We start from the raw sequence: 15,570 nt of genomic DNA on the forward strand, positions 1-15,570 counted from the left end.
CGGCACCGGTCGACCTCTGGAGAGGCCTGGAAACCCTCCCTGTGGACGTCTCCGAGCTCCTGTGGGTGGGAAGGATTTCCCGGGAGCACGACTTCCGGCCTGAACGGGAAGCTCGCTCCCTTTTCTCCCAGTCCTCTTCCTTCCCCCACCCCCGCCACGCGAGGCCGCGGTGCACGGTATGGGTGTGTTTGTGTGTGTTTGTGTGGGGAGGGCGTGTGGAGGGAAGGTTACCGGGAGCTTCTTGGCCGCTGGGGAGCGGGGTTCCCGGTGACAAAGATGGGGGTGTTTTCTCTGTCTTCCCCTTGGAAGCCTCAGCTCCCCCTTGAGGCACTTTAGATACTTCTTGGGGCCCAGCCCACAGCGTCCCCCTTGGGAGCGAGACCCCGTCCCCGGGCCCACCCCCGAGGAGCGTGAGCGGGGAATGCCCCAGCCGCCCCGGGCGCCCGGCCTCCGCGCCGGCGCAGCCCCGGCCTCCGGCCGCACGGGTCCCGGGCGTGGGTCCGGCCCGAGCGAAAGGCCGCCGGGGCCCGGGGCGCGGGCGAGGGCAGAATAACCGGTGGGAAGGCTGCGTTTTCACCAAGGACTCGGGTGAAGCTGCAGAGCTGCCTTTGAGCCCTGACCCCTGGGCCGCCTGGGTCGGAGGAGATCTTGTAATGGAGTGGTTCTTCGTCTCACACTAACAAGATGCCCGATTTCCTCAGGATCGAGGGGTGAGTGAGCGGTGGGGTGGTCGCACAAAGCCCCTGCTAGCCACACAGGGAGTAGCCCTGTCGTCTGTTTTTTTGGAGGCTTCTCTACAAAATAGAAAGTAAACTTTCCCCGAGTGGAGGAATTTAGGGCGTCTCTGTATTGGATGTTTTTGTTACTATTGACATTTGTGGCCCCCGATAGTCTCACACCCAGATGATAGCTTCATCGCCAACTAACTGTGAGATTGGAGAGTTGATTTTTAACCTGGACCTCGTTTGCATTGGACTGTGTGGCCTGAGATAAGTTACGGCTTTGAGGGAATTTTATCTACTAATTAGAAATGAAGATACATACAACACAGAGTTATTTTGAGGAGTAAATAGTGTCTTTCCAAAGAATTCCATTGTGCACTATCTCCTTTCATCCTCATATTTCTGTGATCAGGAATTTCCCCCTTGTGATGCTGAAGAAAAAACTATTACCCAAGACTTCTGAGTTCTAAGTGATCTTTTCTTTACCTCATGCTTCTTTATAGTATTATAATAAAAATATAAGGTAATAAAGGGAATTTTTATTTTTAAATGTGTATTGATTCATTTCAGATTGAAGAATGTCCCGGGTTCCACTGGGGAAAGTCCTCCTAAGGAATGTCATCCGGCATACAGATGCTCACAATAAGGTGAGAGGGACAACCCTGTTACCCTCAACACTTAATGAGGGCACACAGCGTGGCAGGCATCGTTTTGGTACTGTTGGGAGATACAAAGATGAATAAAATAGATAATTGCCATATAGTTTGATAATTACTAAATAGAGACATGTAAAATGTTTTAGTGCACTAAGGAAGGAATAATGAAATCTGCCTTGGGGAATTAGGAAAGGCTTCTCAGAATGGGTGGTATTTGAGGCACTGATATTTGAATTAGTTCTTTTTTTTTAAAATATATTTTATTGATTTTTTACAGAGAGGAAGGGAGAGAGATAGAGAGTTAGAAACATCGATGAGAGAGAAACATCGATCAGCTGCCTCTTGCACATCTCCTACTGGGGATGTGCCCGCAACCCAGGTCCATGCCCTTGACCGGAATCGAACCTGGGACCTTTCAGTCCGCAGGCCGACGCTCTATCCACTGAGCCAAACCGGTTTCGGCTTGAACTAGTTCTTGATGAACAGGTTCAAGATTTCCAGGTGTAAAAAATCATTCTGTACAGAGAGAAAATCATGTGCTAACATATGGCAGTAAGAAAGTGCATGGAGAATGGCAAGAAGTTGTGTGCATCCAGAAAGTAGTGAATGTGGGGGCTAGTGACAGAAGATGAGGCCAGCGTGGATTATGGTGGTTGGAGATTAGATTTCTTTCCTCTAGGCAATAAATAAACCATCAAATATATATATTTTTATTTTTAAAATACGTTTTTATTGATTTCAGAGGAAGGAAGGGAGAGGGAGAGCTAAAAACATCTATGGGAAACATGGATGGGCTGACTCTTGCACCCCTCCTGCTGGGGATTGAGCCTGCAACTTGGGCAGGTGCCCTGACTGGGAACTGAACAGGTGACCTGGTGCATGGGACAACGTTCAGCCAACTGAGTCACACTGGCTGGGAAACCATCAAATGTTTTTAAGCTGAGTGTGACTTGATTATATTTTAGAAATATGATTTTTTAATTGGATAGGTGATGGATCAAATGGGGTGAACAGTAGAGAGACCAATTAGGAAGCAATTGCAGTTTTCCAGGTGAGAGATGATGAGGGGGGTTCATATGAAAGCAGTGACTGTAGGGATGAAGATGAGGAATTTAGGAGATAGAATCCAAAGAACTTGGTGACTGATTGGATGGTGGTGATAATTATGGAATCAAATATTACTATCTTGTGTGATTAGGAGAATGATGATAGGAAACAAAAGAAAGGGACAAGTAAGCAGTTGGAAGTTGGCAGGTGGGGAGGCAGGCTGGGAGGGGCAGTGAGGGGGAGGAGGGGAAGAGCTGTCCTAAGCTGTCCGAGCAGGAGGAAGAGAGGACTGGGCAGAGCAGAGCATTGAGCCAAAGGGGAGATGAGTTTGTCCTCGGATGAGGCTCCGGCCTGGCCTAAGGACCTGGGAGCTCGGACACCCGTGGAAGTGGGAGGAGGCGGCTCTGGGACCTTAACCCCTTGTGAGCTCTGCGGCAGGGGATTTAACCCTTAGTGGGTCCAGCCCCTCAGAGGCAGTGGCATCGGGTAGTTTTAACCCCTTCCGGGCTGGGTTTAACCCACTGGACTTAACCTCATCTAGCCCACCAATTCCTCCATCGTGGGGGGCGCTCTGCGGGGAGGCTTGAGGCGACCCCCTTGTACATTACCTGCTGTTCCTGCTGCTGCACCCCTTTGGACCTGCTTAGCTGATCCCGGTGACGGCTCTTAACCCTTTACTGACTTGAGCGCCCCCAAGTTGCAATTGGAGTTTGCTGACAGGACCGGCTGAAGGCATCACCGTAGGAATTACCGAAGTGGAATCTTCAAGAAAAGAAAAACCTCTTTTTTCTTCAAGGACTTGCAGCCAAAATTCTCCAAACTTTGAGGACTCTTGTTGCCATGGCCGAGCCACTCGTTTCAGCACCAGCCTCAAACTGGCAACCGTGCAGGTGCTGATGCTGTCCACGAAGAGCGAAGAGCGAACCCCGACCCGCCCCTGGGCGCAGAGGAGCCGGTGCCCGAGGACGACAGTAGGTGGCAAGCAGGAGCGCTCCCCCAGCCGGGGGGCCGTCCAGGGCCAGAGGGGAAGGGAGCCTGGACCCCCAGCGTCTCCTTTGCCAACCCAGGTCTGTCCAGAACCTCGCTGCCTGGAAGCGGACGAAAAGGGGCAGAATGGAGATGACTTGTCCGCTGGCGGAACGCCCCGCCGCCAGCGGGAGGGGAACAGAGGCCCGAGACCGAGCCACTCACCCAACCGTGTCCTGACTCCGAAGACAACAAGTTGGGGGCTCCTGCCGCTGGAGGCGAGGAGTCGTGGAAACAGCAGCAGAGACAGCTGGGCAAGAAGAAACACAGGCGACGCCCTTCCAAGAAGAAGCCGCACTGGAAGCCGTACTCCAAGCTGACTTGGGAGGAGAAGAGAAAGTTCGACGAGAAACAGCGTCTTCGAGCTTCGAGGGTTCGAGCCGAGATGTTCGCCAAGGGCCAGCCGGTGGCGCCCTATAACACCACGCAGTTCCTCATGGATGATCACGACCAGGAGGAGCCAGACCTCAAAACCGGCTTCTACCCCAAGCGGGCTGCGGCCAAATCGGACACCAGCGACGAAGAGCTTATGGAAGAGGCGGGTGGGGAGGTGGGGGCAGCGACGGGATGGGCGGAGACGGCAGCGAGTTTCCGCAGCGGGACTTCTCGGAGAGGGACAGCGGTTCCACGCGGAAAGCCTGCAGAACATGAGCAAGCAGGAGCTCCTCAGGGAGTACCTGGAGTGGAGACGCGCCTCTCTCGCATGGAGGACGAGAACAACCGGTTGCGGCTGGAAAGCAAGCAGCTGGGCGCGGCGATGACGGCGCGTCCGGGAGCTGGAGCTGGAGCTGGAGCTGGACCGGCTGCGCGCCGAGAACCTGCAGCAGCTGCTGACGGAGAACGGGCGCCGCCGTCCAAGTTTGGGGACTGGACTGAAACTTTCTGGAGGGGAGGCACAAAGGGGACTTTTTACAGTGATGGAATGTAACATATACATGTATGTATAAGACAGGGGACGTTTTTATGACACATAATCAGAAGAGAAAATCCCCCCGGCTTTGGTTGGTTTGGTAAATTTAGCTATGCTGTAGCTTGCATGCTTTCTCCTGTCCTTTAATTATGTGAAACTGAGGGATGTGTTACTTTTCTTTATAGTTTTTTTTCTTATGTGTAATTTGACCAAGTTACAGTGCATTTTCTGTTAAAAATCCTCTCAAACTGATCTATAAGGTGGCCAAATCTGAGAACCATTAAATTCATTCTAATTATAATAAATTTAATATTTGTAAATGTAAAAAAATTAAAAAAAAAAGGGACAAGCATGATGGGAAATGTAGTTAGTTTGGTTTGAAGATGTGGACGGTGAGGAGCTTATAGGATGTCCAAACAGTTGGGAATTCAGACTTGGAGCAAAGGAGAAATGTTGATTCTTGGTTTGGGGATTATTGGTATATAGGGAATGACATAGGTCATGAGAGTAGGTAGATGAGGTCACCTAGGAGAACACATAGAATGAAAAGAGGGCCAAGGACCCCTGTTTGGTTTTCTTTGGTGAACTGTGTAATTCCTAGTTTGATCTTAAAAGGTATTACTCTAATGTTACCTGATAATTTGATTGTGAGTGAGGTTATAACTTACCTAAGTGGCCTCTGCAATTGCCTTCAATCACCCCTAGTTGAAAGGTGAACTTAGATTTGAAAGTGGTGGCTAAAAAAGATAATGTAGCACAGATTTAACAAAATATTATAGGATTATTTATTTTTAAATACTTTGTTAAGGCAATTTATGAAACTTTATTTATTATTATTATTTTTAATTCTCACCTGAGGATATTTTTCCATTGATTTTCAGAAAGAGTGGAAGAGAGAGAGAAAGACAGAGAGAAATATTGATGTGAGATAAACACATTGATTGGTTGCCTCCTGCTCGTGCCCTGACCAGGACTGGGACTGGGGAGGAGCTACAGCCAAGGTACATGCCTGTGAATGGAATCAAACCTGTGACCCTTCGGTCCGCAGGCCATTGCTCTATGCATTGAGCCAAACTGGCTAGGGCAATAGGAGGATTTAGAAATAAAACATATTCTTATTTTTTGGTCAGTTGTAATCTGACTCTCTAGAAATTCCCTAGCAATTCTCATGTCTTTTTATTTTGTTTTTAGTAAAAATTAGAATGTTGTGAAAAGGAACTTAGCCTGAAAGTTTAAAGACCCATCTTTACTAGCTTTTTGACTTGGGTAAAATTTCTGAGCTTTTGTTTCTTCTCAGTAGAATATAATAATGGCATCTTGCTTTGCTTTCCTCATAAGATTGCTTAAGGTTCAATTGAGATGATACATTTAAAATGATAAAGCATTTTAGAAACATAAAGGATTATCATTTGGTAATTGCAACATAATTAAAAAATTGATAAGATTCTAAGTGTGTCTATGCAAGGGTTAAAAAATTCTGATGCTGCAGAATTCTACATATTTGATTTACTGGGTTGGATTGTTTAATCACATTGAAAAACCAGAATTTCCCAGGTACTTGATCATAACCCAGTCTAAAATCCCATAATTAGTGCAGTCTATATTTTTAGTTACTTTTTTGTGATGTAAAGTGTTATTTTCAGTAACTTATTTTAATTTCTTTCCTTTAAAAAAAAAAAATCTAGATTCAGGAGGAATCAGATATGTGGAAAATAAGAGAACTGGAGAAACAGATGGAAGATGCTTACCGGGGGAACAAAAGGAAAATGTTGCCCAGCAGTTCAAGGTGAAGTGGAGCTCTGAGAACCAAAATAATTCTCATCTTATTCAAAATCATCAACTTTTTGTTTAAAATCATTTTGGTATGCTAAAGATACATGGATTCAGTTTTGTGAGTCCTTAAGCATTCCCTCTTTCATAAACCTAGACCCAAGTATAAAGGTAATAATGGCTATCATGCATATGGTCCCACTCTTTGTACTCATTTGCAATAGAGAATTTTAAGTCTACCTTGAACAATTGTAAACATTAAGGATTCTATGGATTCTGACCTTATCTGATATCTTTTAATCTTAGATTTTCTATTTGTATCTATGGTCGCTTAGCTGATCATATACTCCTTTCCATTATTAGTCTTTCATTCTCTCTCCCAGCCTTTTTTTAATTTTTAAACTTTTATCTCTAAGCCTCTTCTTTACCCCATCTACTCTCTATCTTCACCAAATCACAGTCTTTCACATTACCTTCTTATTAATTTGAGAGTTAATATAAGGGATTGTGCAGGCTTAATTGTCATACCTGTAGTGGTATAGGAATGTCTGAGTATTATGAACATCTGTTGGGCCTCCTGTGCCTATTGGTGTACAGCTGTGTGTATGAAAAATGACTCAAAGTAGTAATGCTGATTCTAAAGCCACCATGGGAATAGTTACCACATTGCGGACGGATCACGAGAATTCTCGTGTTTTCTGTTCTAAGGTTTGTGGCCAATCACGTTATTAAAAAGATATTATCTTGTAAGAACATGTAATTAATAACTTCAAAATGCAATGGGTATTTAATTTTAAAGTGTGCCTTTAACATTTATGTAAAATGTGTTTTTTTTGTACTTGTTCAATAGAAACTTATCTGGCCACTGGGTAAAGCTAGCAATAAAACTACTGGTCCGCAATGTGTTAATAGTGAGATATTTAAGGAGAGTGAATGTGTCTGCAGAGTACGTGGACTTTGGAGTATGACTGGCTTTGTGTAAATGGCTTTAGACAAGAAAGTATGCAGAGTATCCATGGTAAAGAAAGCAGAGTTTCAACATAAAAATAAATATATTTTTCAGTTTGTTTTTTTCTCTGATGGTTCTTTGAGAATTTAGAAGGACTGTTAGTGCAGATGATGATTTATTTTGTGTTGGTTGTTCAGTTTCCAGTGGTACCTCCAGGAACAAAATATTGTTCTTTTTTGTTTTTTGTTGATCCTCACCCCAAGGATATTTTTTCCATTGATTTATAGAGAGTGGAAGGGAGGGGGAGAGACACACAGAGAGAAACAGCGATGTGAGAGAGACACATTGATTGGTTGCATCCCCCACACACCCTAACCAATGCTGGGGATCGAATCTGCAATCAAGGTACTTGCCCTTGACCGGAATTGAACCAGCCACCCTTGTCTGTGGGTCAATGCTCTAACCACTGACCAACTGGCCAGGGCCAGAATATTGTTCTTTTTTGAAAAAATTAAAAATACATATATTTTTATTGTTTTCAGAGAGGAAGGGAGAGGGGGAGAGAGAGAGAGAAACATCAATGATGAGAGAGAATCATTGATCGGCTGCCTCCTGCATGCCCCCTACTGGGGATCAAGTCCACAACCCGGGCATGTACCCTTGACTGGAAGCGAACCCTGGACCCTTCCATCTGCCCCCTCCATCTGCAGGCTGATGCTCTATTCACTGAGCCAAACCAGCCAGAGCTTGTTTTTCTTGAGTGGACTATTATTAATACCTTTCATGGTGAATAAATCTTCAAACACAATCTCTTTAAGGGCAGGGATTCTGATTGTCTCATTTGCATTATATTCTCAGTGGCTAGAACAGTACCTGACACATAGGAACCCTGAAACATTTTTGATAACCAATTAGCTAGCTTTAGTGACTGGTTAGTGGATATTGTAAGTACGGGCTGAGTCAATTGTTTTCAACTGATTTTCTACCCCAACGTACTCATGGGTTAGGGACTTATTCCCATTGTTACTGTGACCTCACTACAGCAAGGTGCTGGTTCTCCAGGAAGGGAGTGTATATATAGAATCTAGGATAGTTTGCAATGTCCCCAGCTGTGATTATGCTCCGCTTCCCACTTTGCATGCCCTCCTAGTTGAGAATTAGTGAGTGAACTACAGCGTACCACAGTCCAGAAGTTCAATAGGGTGGGTAATAATGGTCAGATTCTCATTGGACAACTGTACAAATTTACAGAGAGGAATAGATCATGTCTTTTTACATGATTTAAAAAAACAGTATCAGGTTGTTTTGTTTTCCCTCTTGCTAGTAGCTTGTTCAATGAGTTTTGTGCATGATGTTCCATAAAGTAGCTTCACAGATTGCTTCTAAATCTAAAAATCCTTCTGTTTCCTCATCTAGCCGGATGCGTAGTGACGGTTTTGATGAAGAAAGTCAAAGAGACAATTGGAGGCCAAGGAATGAAATTTCTGAGGCACTGGAAGATGATTTTCTTAAGGCTAAATCCTGGAACAAGAAGTTGTATGATTATGAAGCTAACATGCCAGACAGGTTTGTGACTAAATTCTTGTGGCCATTAATGATATTTGGCATGAGAATGTGAACTTTACAAACTTAATTATCTCTACAAAAACTTGTACACAAATGTTCACAGCATAATTATTCAGTGTGGCAAAAAAAGTGGAAACCCAAATGTCTTAGCTGACGAATGAATAAACAAAATGTGGTATATGGAACAAGTAATGGAATGTTATCTGGCTGTAAAAGGCATAAAGTACTGAAAACATACTACAATATGGATGAACCTTGAAAATATGCTGGTAGGTGAAAAGAGCCAGACGTAAAAGGCCATTTGTTATATGATCCTATTTATATATGTCTAGAATAGGCAAAGCCATAGAGACAGAAAGTAGATAAGTGGTTGTTATGAGCTACAGGAGAGGGAGGAATGGAGAGTGACTGCTAATGCAGTTTCTTTTTGGGGTGATGAAAATGTTCTGAAGTAAGATAATGGTGATGGTTGTACAACTCTGATTATACTAAAAGCCACTGACTTGCACACTTTATGAATTATATTTCAAGTTATTACTATTTTTTAAAGATATATTTTTATTGATTTCAGAGAATAAGGGAGAGAGAGATAGAAACATCAGTCAATGATGAGAATTATTTATCGGCTGCTTCCTGCACGCCCCCTACTGGGGATTGAGCCCACAACCTGGGCATGTGCCCTTGACCGAAACTGAACCTGGGACCTTTCAGTCCACAGGCCGATGCTCTATCCACTGAGCCAAACCAGCTAGGGCTCAATAGTTATTTTTAAAAAATTGTACCAGGGTAGACATTATGTTATGAAGTGTTTTTGGAGAAGTACTCCACAGCTAAAGAGCAGATTGTAAGTTTTCTTAAGGAAGAGAATGGCAAGTTTTCTTACAAATGGACAAAGGAATTATTTGTGTCTGAAATAATAGTGTGCAGCACAGAAAAATAGCCAACTAAGATTACTGGGCTGTGTGGGGTTGGCTTTACCGTATCTCTATTTTTTTTGTTCTGTGTGTATGTCTGTGTGCATGCATTCCTAAGTCTGTCTGATTTAATTTTCAAAAGCATATGCACTGCTTTAACAATATGTATAATAAAATGTCATCTTACAGATGGGGTCACAGTGGTTATAAAGAGTTATACCCTGAAGAATTTGAAACAGACAGGTAAGACAAATAGGCTTACTGGAAAAGTTAGAAACTAAGCTTAGTACAAAGTCTGAACTGTAATTTGAGTTTAAGCGCAGTTTTTACAAAGCATGTAACATTTGCCATTAAAAATGTAACCAAAGCATAATTGGCAATTTAGATGGAAGGCGATAGGTATTTTGCCTTTCCCTGATTGATGTTTGACATATCTATAGCACTTGTGTTTTTTTTAAAATGTTTTTATTGATTTGAGAGAGAGAGGAAGGGAAAGGAGAGAAACATCCATCAGCTGCCTCCTGCATGCCCTGTACTGGGGATCAAGCCCGCAACCCTGGGCATGTGCCCTGACTGGGAATCAAACTGGTAACCTCTTGGTGCATGAGAGGGCGCCCAACCAACCGAGTCACAATGGCCAGGAGTATAGCACTTAGGTCTTTATATCTAGTGTCCCATACAGTAATTCAGTATGGCAGATTAGAATTTTTTCAAATTAAAAATTCTTATATAATTTTATTTATTTATTTATTTATTTTTATATATTTTATTGATTTTTTACAGAGAGGAAGGGAGAGAGATAGTTAGAAACATCGATGAGAGAGAAACATCGATCAGCTGCCTCCTGCACATCTCCCACTGGGGATGTGCCCGCAACCCAGGTACATGCCCCTGACCGGAATCGAACCCGGGACCTTTCAGTCCGCAAGCCGACGTTCTATCCACTGAGCCAAACCGGTCTCAGCAAAAATTCTTATATAATTTTAAACAAAAGTTTTCTACCTATCGGATTGGCAAAAAAATATTTTTTATAATGCCCAGTGTTGCTAATACTAGTGATAAGCAGATCTTAATATACTTTTTTTTTCCCTGAGTCCAGTGATTTTTAATGGTTTTAGTGTTGTTTTACAGATTAGAATTTTTATCTTCATTTTAAAGATGAGGAAAAACTCAGAGTTATTAAGTCTCATAGTAACCCTAAGTCAAAGCTGTTTTAAAATTTAGATGTTAACCATAACTTTCTATCTGGAATGAAGAATATTAAAATATTTTTATTTTCTATAGTAAAGGTGTTTCTCTTTTTTATTAGTGATCATCAAGATATTACCAATGGGAAAAAGAGATCTCCCCAGGTAAAATCATCTACCCATGAATCTCACAAACACAAGAAATCAAAGAAATCTCACAAAAAAAAGCAGAAAAAGAAGTCACACAAAAAACAGAAGAAAAGCAAAAAGGAAGTCACAGATATAACAGCAGATTCCTCAAACGAGTTCTCAGAAGAAACTGGGGCTTCTAGTACCAGGAAACAACCACATAAGCGTAAGAAAAAATCAAGGAAAAAGTCTCTCAAAAAGTCTGCTCTCGTTTTAGAGGCAGAAAGTGACACTTCTCAGTCTGATGACTCAGCATCCAGCAGTTCTGAGGAAAGAGACACTAAGAAAACCAAAAGGGAAAAAAAAGATAAAGTCAGTATCCCTGTAGTTAGCAATGAAATACAGGAGAGGACAAAAACAAACAAACGTACAAATTGGAAAGTGGCTACAGATGAAAGGTCTGCTGAGAGTTCGGAGGATGACTAAATGAGAAACAGTCTTCAGTTCCCACTGACTTGGATATTGACAGCTCTTGCACCTTGGGGCTTTGACATGACTCTTGAGCAGCACAGGGGGCCTGAGGGTGGAGTTGTCCTGTGCCGTCTGTGTACACCTGACAGACTTGTCTTCTCTTTTGGCCTGTTAAACTTGATCCTCTTATTGTTAATAGGGAATCTGGTATTTTGTTATGAAGGTTTCTTGAAGAGATTATTTTTTTGCAGTTAATTACATTTAGCGTAGAGTGTATATACAGCAAATTGAAGGACCCAGGAGGCAGAATCCAATAATGACCTGGGTATACCAGTTAGAATGTTGAGTTTGGGGAAAGTGAAGGCTAGGATCACGAGGCAGATTGGAACCAGTGCTGTGCGGAATGTATGCTAAGGGAACATCCAGTTGCTCTTGTTTGGTTTATATTGCAGGTGCCACTTTGTCTCAGCCTTGGTGCTTTGATCTTTCTGTATTTTGGCCCCATTGGTCTGGTCTTTTATTTAATGGGGAAATGAGCATAAGAACCAATATTTTACCTTTACAACATCCATAGACAGCTGTTATCAGCAGAGACTAGCGTTTTTTGTTAAATTTTCCTGCTGGACAGGGACTGTAGCTATATTCAGTATACCCATAAACATGGTAATTGGATAGTAAATGTCTTTTTTCTTTTTAAATTCTTTATGGATAGTAAATGGTTTTCTAGTTCCATTGCTGTATATTGCCTAAATGGACTTGTGTTCAAAAATTACTTCTTTTCGGTTACATCCTTAACAAATGGGGAAGAATTAGGAGTCAGTCATTTAATGGGCTCTGAACGGGCTTCAGGGCAGCATCTGCCATTTAAGTGTCTTCCTTGTTCATTTTGAAATCTATTAATGAACTTTAGATTTTCCCTGAAACTAGGTTGAATCAAATCCAAAATGAAAGACTTCTCAGGGACATATCTACTTCTTTTCCAGCTTGCCTTTGGATTAAAGCACTAAGCAGAGACCATATTATTCCCTTTTGCTATATGTGTAATCCCTACCATGTTAATTCATGAGAAAATAACACTGAAAGAAGGCTGGCAGAACACATTGATTTTTTCATTATGGCAGAAGATTGACATATTGTTTTTCCTAGTTGTCACTTCATGGGCTGAGTGAAAAGCTTGAAAACTCGTCTTGGTTCTGCCACTAATTGGTTGTGTGGTCTGGAGTAGGTAAGTTAACCTCTCTGGCCTTCCTTTGAACCCCATATGTAATATGCAAATACTTCATGGCGATATGACATTATAGGACACCAGCAATAGAATATAACTGACATCATTCCACGAGGTGGTAAATTTTATAGTTCTGCTAAATCTGTCTTTACAGACAGTTGTTCACAAAATATTTGGTCATGAAGTACATGGTTGGCTAGAGGTTCCTGATCCCAATTACAAGCAGGTGCTACCTTTGGGGCTATTTATTTGAAACATTAACACTTTGGTACTCAACTGTCAATGTTCAGTGGTGTATATTTTTACCTTTGGGATTAGTAGGGACCCAAGAGAGGAAGAGCAGTCTATAATTACTACCTCTTAACCTAAAGCAGTTTTGTTCTTGGAGCAAGTGAAATCTTTGTTGGAGGGAGTGTTCACTTTTGTTTTGGTTTCAAACATTGTTTCTGTGCTATAAAAGTACTGAGTCTCAGCAGACTCAGGAGAATGGGTGAGTGGGACAAGGCATCTCCAGGAAGTTGGTTCTGTTTGGGTCTTGACCTTCCCTTCCTCCCACAGTAGCAGACTTCTCTTTCCCAATGAATACACATCTTGCTTGTTTTGTTTTTTGCCATGTTTACCTTTTCTTGGTCATGTATAAGCAATAAAGCTGTTTTCTGTTCTTCACCTTTCTCAACCCTAAATTTTCTTCTATGCCTTAGGCTAAGGCTCTGATGTTTCTTCCAGCCCCTTAAATACCATTTGCACTACTAGCCCTGGAACACATTCAGTCCTAGTGTTTCTGCCAATCAGAGATCTTATTAAATCCTAAAATGGGATTTTAAAAATAGAGTCGGAGAACTCACATTTATTGAATAATTGTTGTGATACAATGTGGAGTTTCTGAATTCCAAATAAATAAATTTCACTTTTGAATTTTCGATCTGTTACTTTTTAGCACCAACATGCTTGGTAATAGCCTGAAGTTGACCTGACAGTGGGTTGACAACTTTCCCTTACTGGCCCTTCAATCTGCTTAATGACAAGTCCTTTGCTGCTTCTGTCATTCTCCTAGGGAATGGCCTACTGCCCTCCTTTCTGTACAATCTGGGCAAAACGACTGGTGATGGCGAGAGTAGTGTCAATGAAGCGGTCCACACAGCTAGAGAGACAATTTTCAGTACGAGAGTCTAGGCGATTCCCTGGCTTTTCCACACATTTATCCCAACATAGCTCCATGAAGTGGTGCACCTGAGAGGAAAGAAAAGCAGTAACCATTAGGGCCTGTATATAAGTCTACCTGCCAATTTTCTTATTTCCTTCCCATTTTCATTTTCTGTCACCTAATTAAAACATTCTTTCAATCAACAAACCATGGACTCTCCTCTTTCCTCACTTCCTACTGTCCCCAATATGGTCCAGACCCTCAGCTCTACATTGCAACAATTCTTTTATCCTCTCTTTTTCTATTTTTCTCTTCGGTAATTACAAAATACTTTCCATCAAGTCACCTGTGTTTGCTTAATCATCAGTTTCTCTGTTAGCTACTCAGGGCACTCCCTTATTTAACCCCCACCCCTATGGTTTCAATGAGGCCCACAGCATACCCAACTTGACTCTTTTTTTGTTGTTAATCCTCACCTGACGATATTTTTTTCCATTAGAGAGACTGGAAGTGGGGGTTGCCTCCCCCACTATTCCCGACTGGGCTGGGGATCAAACCTACAACCCAGGTACCAGGAATCGAACCCTCTGTGTGAGGGCTGAGGCTCTAACTGAGCTACACTGGCTAGGGCTCAACTTGACTCTCAATATACTTGAAGGCCCTCCCTAAAGATTTCACCAATTCTTCAAAACAGTTCGCATTCTTACTTGCCTGAAGGCCACTGTCTATTATTTTCTACTTGTGTCAAGTCCTCAATCAGAATGTAAATTTTCAGGCAGGATTACTTACCTTTAAAAAAAAAAAAAAAATCCCAAACTAGCACCAGTGTAAGTTGAGAAGGTATGGTACCAATTAATTCCCCAAACCACTGCACCTGTATCATTCTAAATCTATCCCTTCTTGGGTTCTTAACCTTTTTGAGAATCCAATGGATCCACTCTCCAGAAAAATGCACATACAGGCACAGAAGATGTATGCACTTTCATAACGTTCAGGACTCAAAGATTTCTAACCAGGGTGGTGGTGGGGGGGTGGCGGAGAGGAGAGAAAAATACCATTTACCAAGAGTTCACTATTTGGGGAGGCTGAGAACTAGGCACTCAGTCAATCCTTTCTGCGGTAATAGAAGACGACTTGTCACCTTCGCTGAAGAGGCGGTAGGTAATCAGCCCTAAGTAACGCGGCTAATGCGGCACCGGGCCGGGTTCCGTGCCGAACGAGCTCCACAGCTCTTGCAGGCTGATTACCCCCCAATAAGGTTCTACCGCTTCCAAATACATTATCGCGCCTGGTCCTCACAGCGCAGTAAGGGACCGGGCGACCGCGAAACCGAGACGCGCAGTGGCTGGGTGTCCGCCTGGAGGCACGTGGCGCGTCAGCGGCAGAGGCACGATTAGAACCTGCATCTCCCGAACGTCAGCCCAGAGGGCTCGCCGCCCAGCTCGGCTCCCGGACCCTCGCGCTGACCAAATCTTTCTTTTCTGCTTCACACCTACTTTCCCCAACGGGGCTTGCTTAACGGCCCCTGGGCACCGCCGCGCCCCAGCGGCAGGGGTGCCGCCACTCGTTTCTCTTGCGAGGGAACCGGGCCTGGCAGGGACATCGGGCGACCTCCCCGCGGCCGCCTGGGGCCTGGACTGCAGCCGCGTTTCTCTTCTCCCTGGTCCCTGTCCCGCACCTGTGCGGTGAACTGCGCCTTCTGCTGCTCGGCCGCCACCAGGCGCTGCAATTCCGCTTCGTCGGCCTCTCCCAGCTCCGCCATTGTCCGCCTCGGGGCTCCGGACTTCCGGTCACGTTTGTGCGCATGTGCGGCGGCCGCACACCGACTCCCGGCTCCCAACTCCCAACTCCCAA

At 43.6% G+C, this 15,570-nt stretch overlaps 2 protein-coding genes across 6 annotated transcripts; one reads left to right on the forward strand and one right to left on the reverse strand.

Moving 5' to 3' along the window:
* Nucleotides 1-39: 39 nt before the first annotated feature.
* NKAPD1 (NKAP domain containing 1) lies at nucleotides 40-13,238 on the forward strand. 5 transcript variants are annotated; one of them, XM_059707869.1, is made up of 6 exons: nucleotides 40-176; nucleotides 1,293-1,369; nucleotides 6,047-6,147; nucleotides 8,497-8,646; nucleotides 9,750-9,803; nucleotides 10,870-13,238. In XM_059707869.1, the coding sequence occupies exons 2-6, from the start codon at nucleotides 1,301-1,303 to the stop codon at nucleotides 11,360-11,362; spliced, it is 867 nt and encodes a 288-aa protein (XP_059563852.1). In that variant the 5' UTR covers nucleotides 40-176; nucleotides 1,293-1,300; the 3' UTR covers nucleotides 11,363-13,238. The 5 variants fall into 5 exon arrangements, with proteins under 5 accessions (XP_059563852.1, XP_059563853.1, XP_059563851.1 ...); XM_059707868.1 differs by lacking the exon at nucleotides 40-176 and adding an exon at nucleotides 510-710; XM_059707872.1 differs by lacking the exon at nucleotides 40-176 and adding an exon at nucleotides 2,127-2,245 and having other exon boundaries at nucleotides 1,313-1,369.
* On the reverse strand, nucleotides 13,004-15,551 carry TIMM8B (translocase of inner mitochondrial membrane 8 homolog B). Its single transcript, XM_059707876.1, has 2 exons — nucleotides 15,395-15,551; nucleotides 13,004-13,802 (listed from the first exon to the last, which is right to left on the reverse strand). The coding sequence occupies exons 1-2, from the start codon at nucleotides 15,476-15,478 to the stop codon at nucleotides 13,635-13,637; spliced, it is 252 nt and encodes an 83-aa protein (XP_059563859.1). The 5' UTR covers nucleotides 15,479-15,551; the 3' UTR covers nucleotides 13,004-13,634.
* Between the last annotated feature and the right edge of the window lie 19 nt (nucleotides 15,552-15,570).

Source organism: Myotis daubentonii, chromosome 9 (genome assembly GCF_963259705.1).
Source record: "Myotis daubentonii chromosome 9, mMyoDau2.1, whole genome shotgun sequence".
NCBI classification, from domain to species: Eukaryota; Metazoa; Chordata; class Mammalia; order Chiroptera; family Vespertilionidae; genus Myotis; species Myotis daubentonii.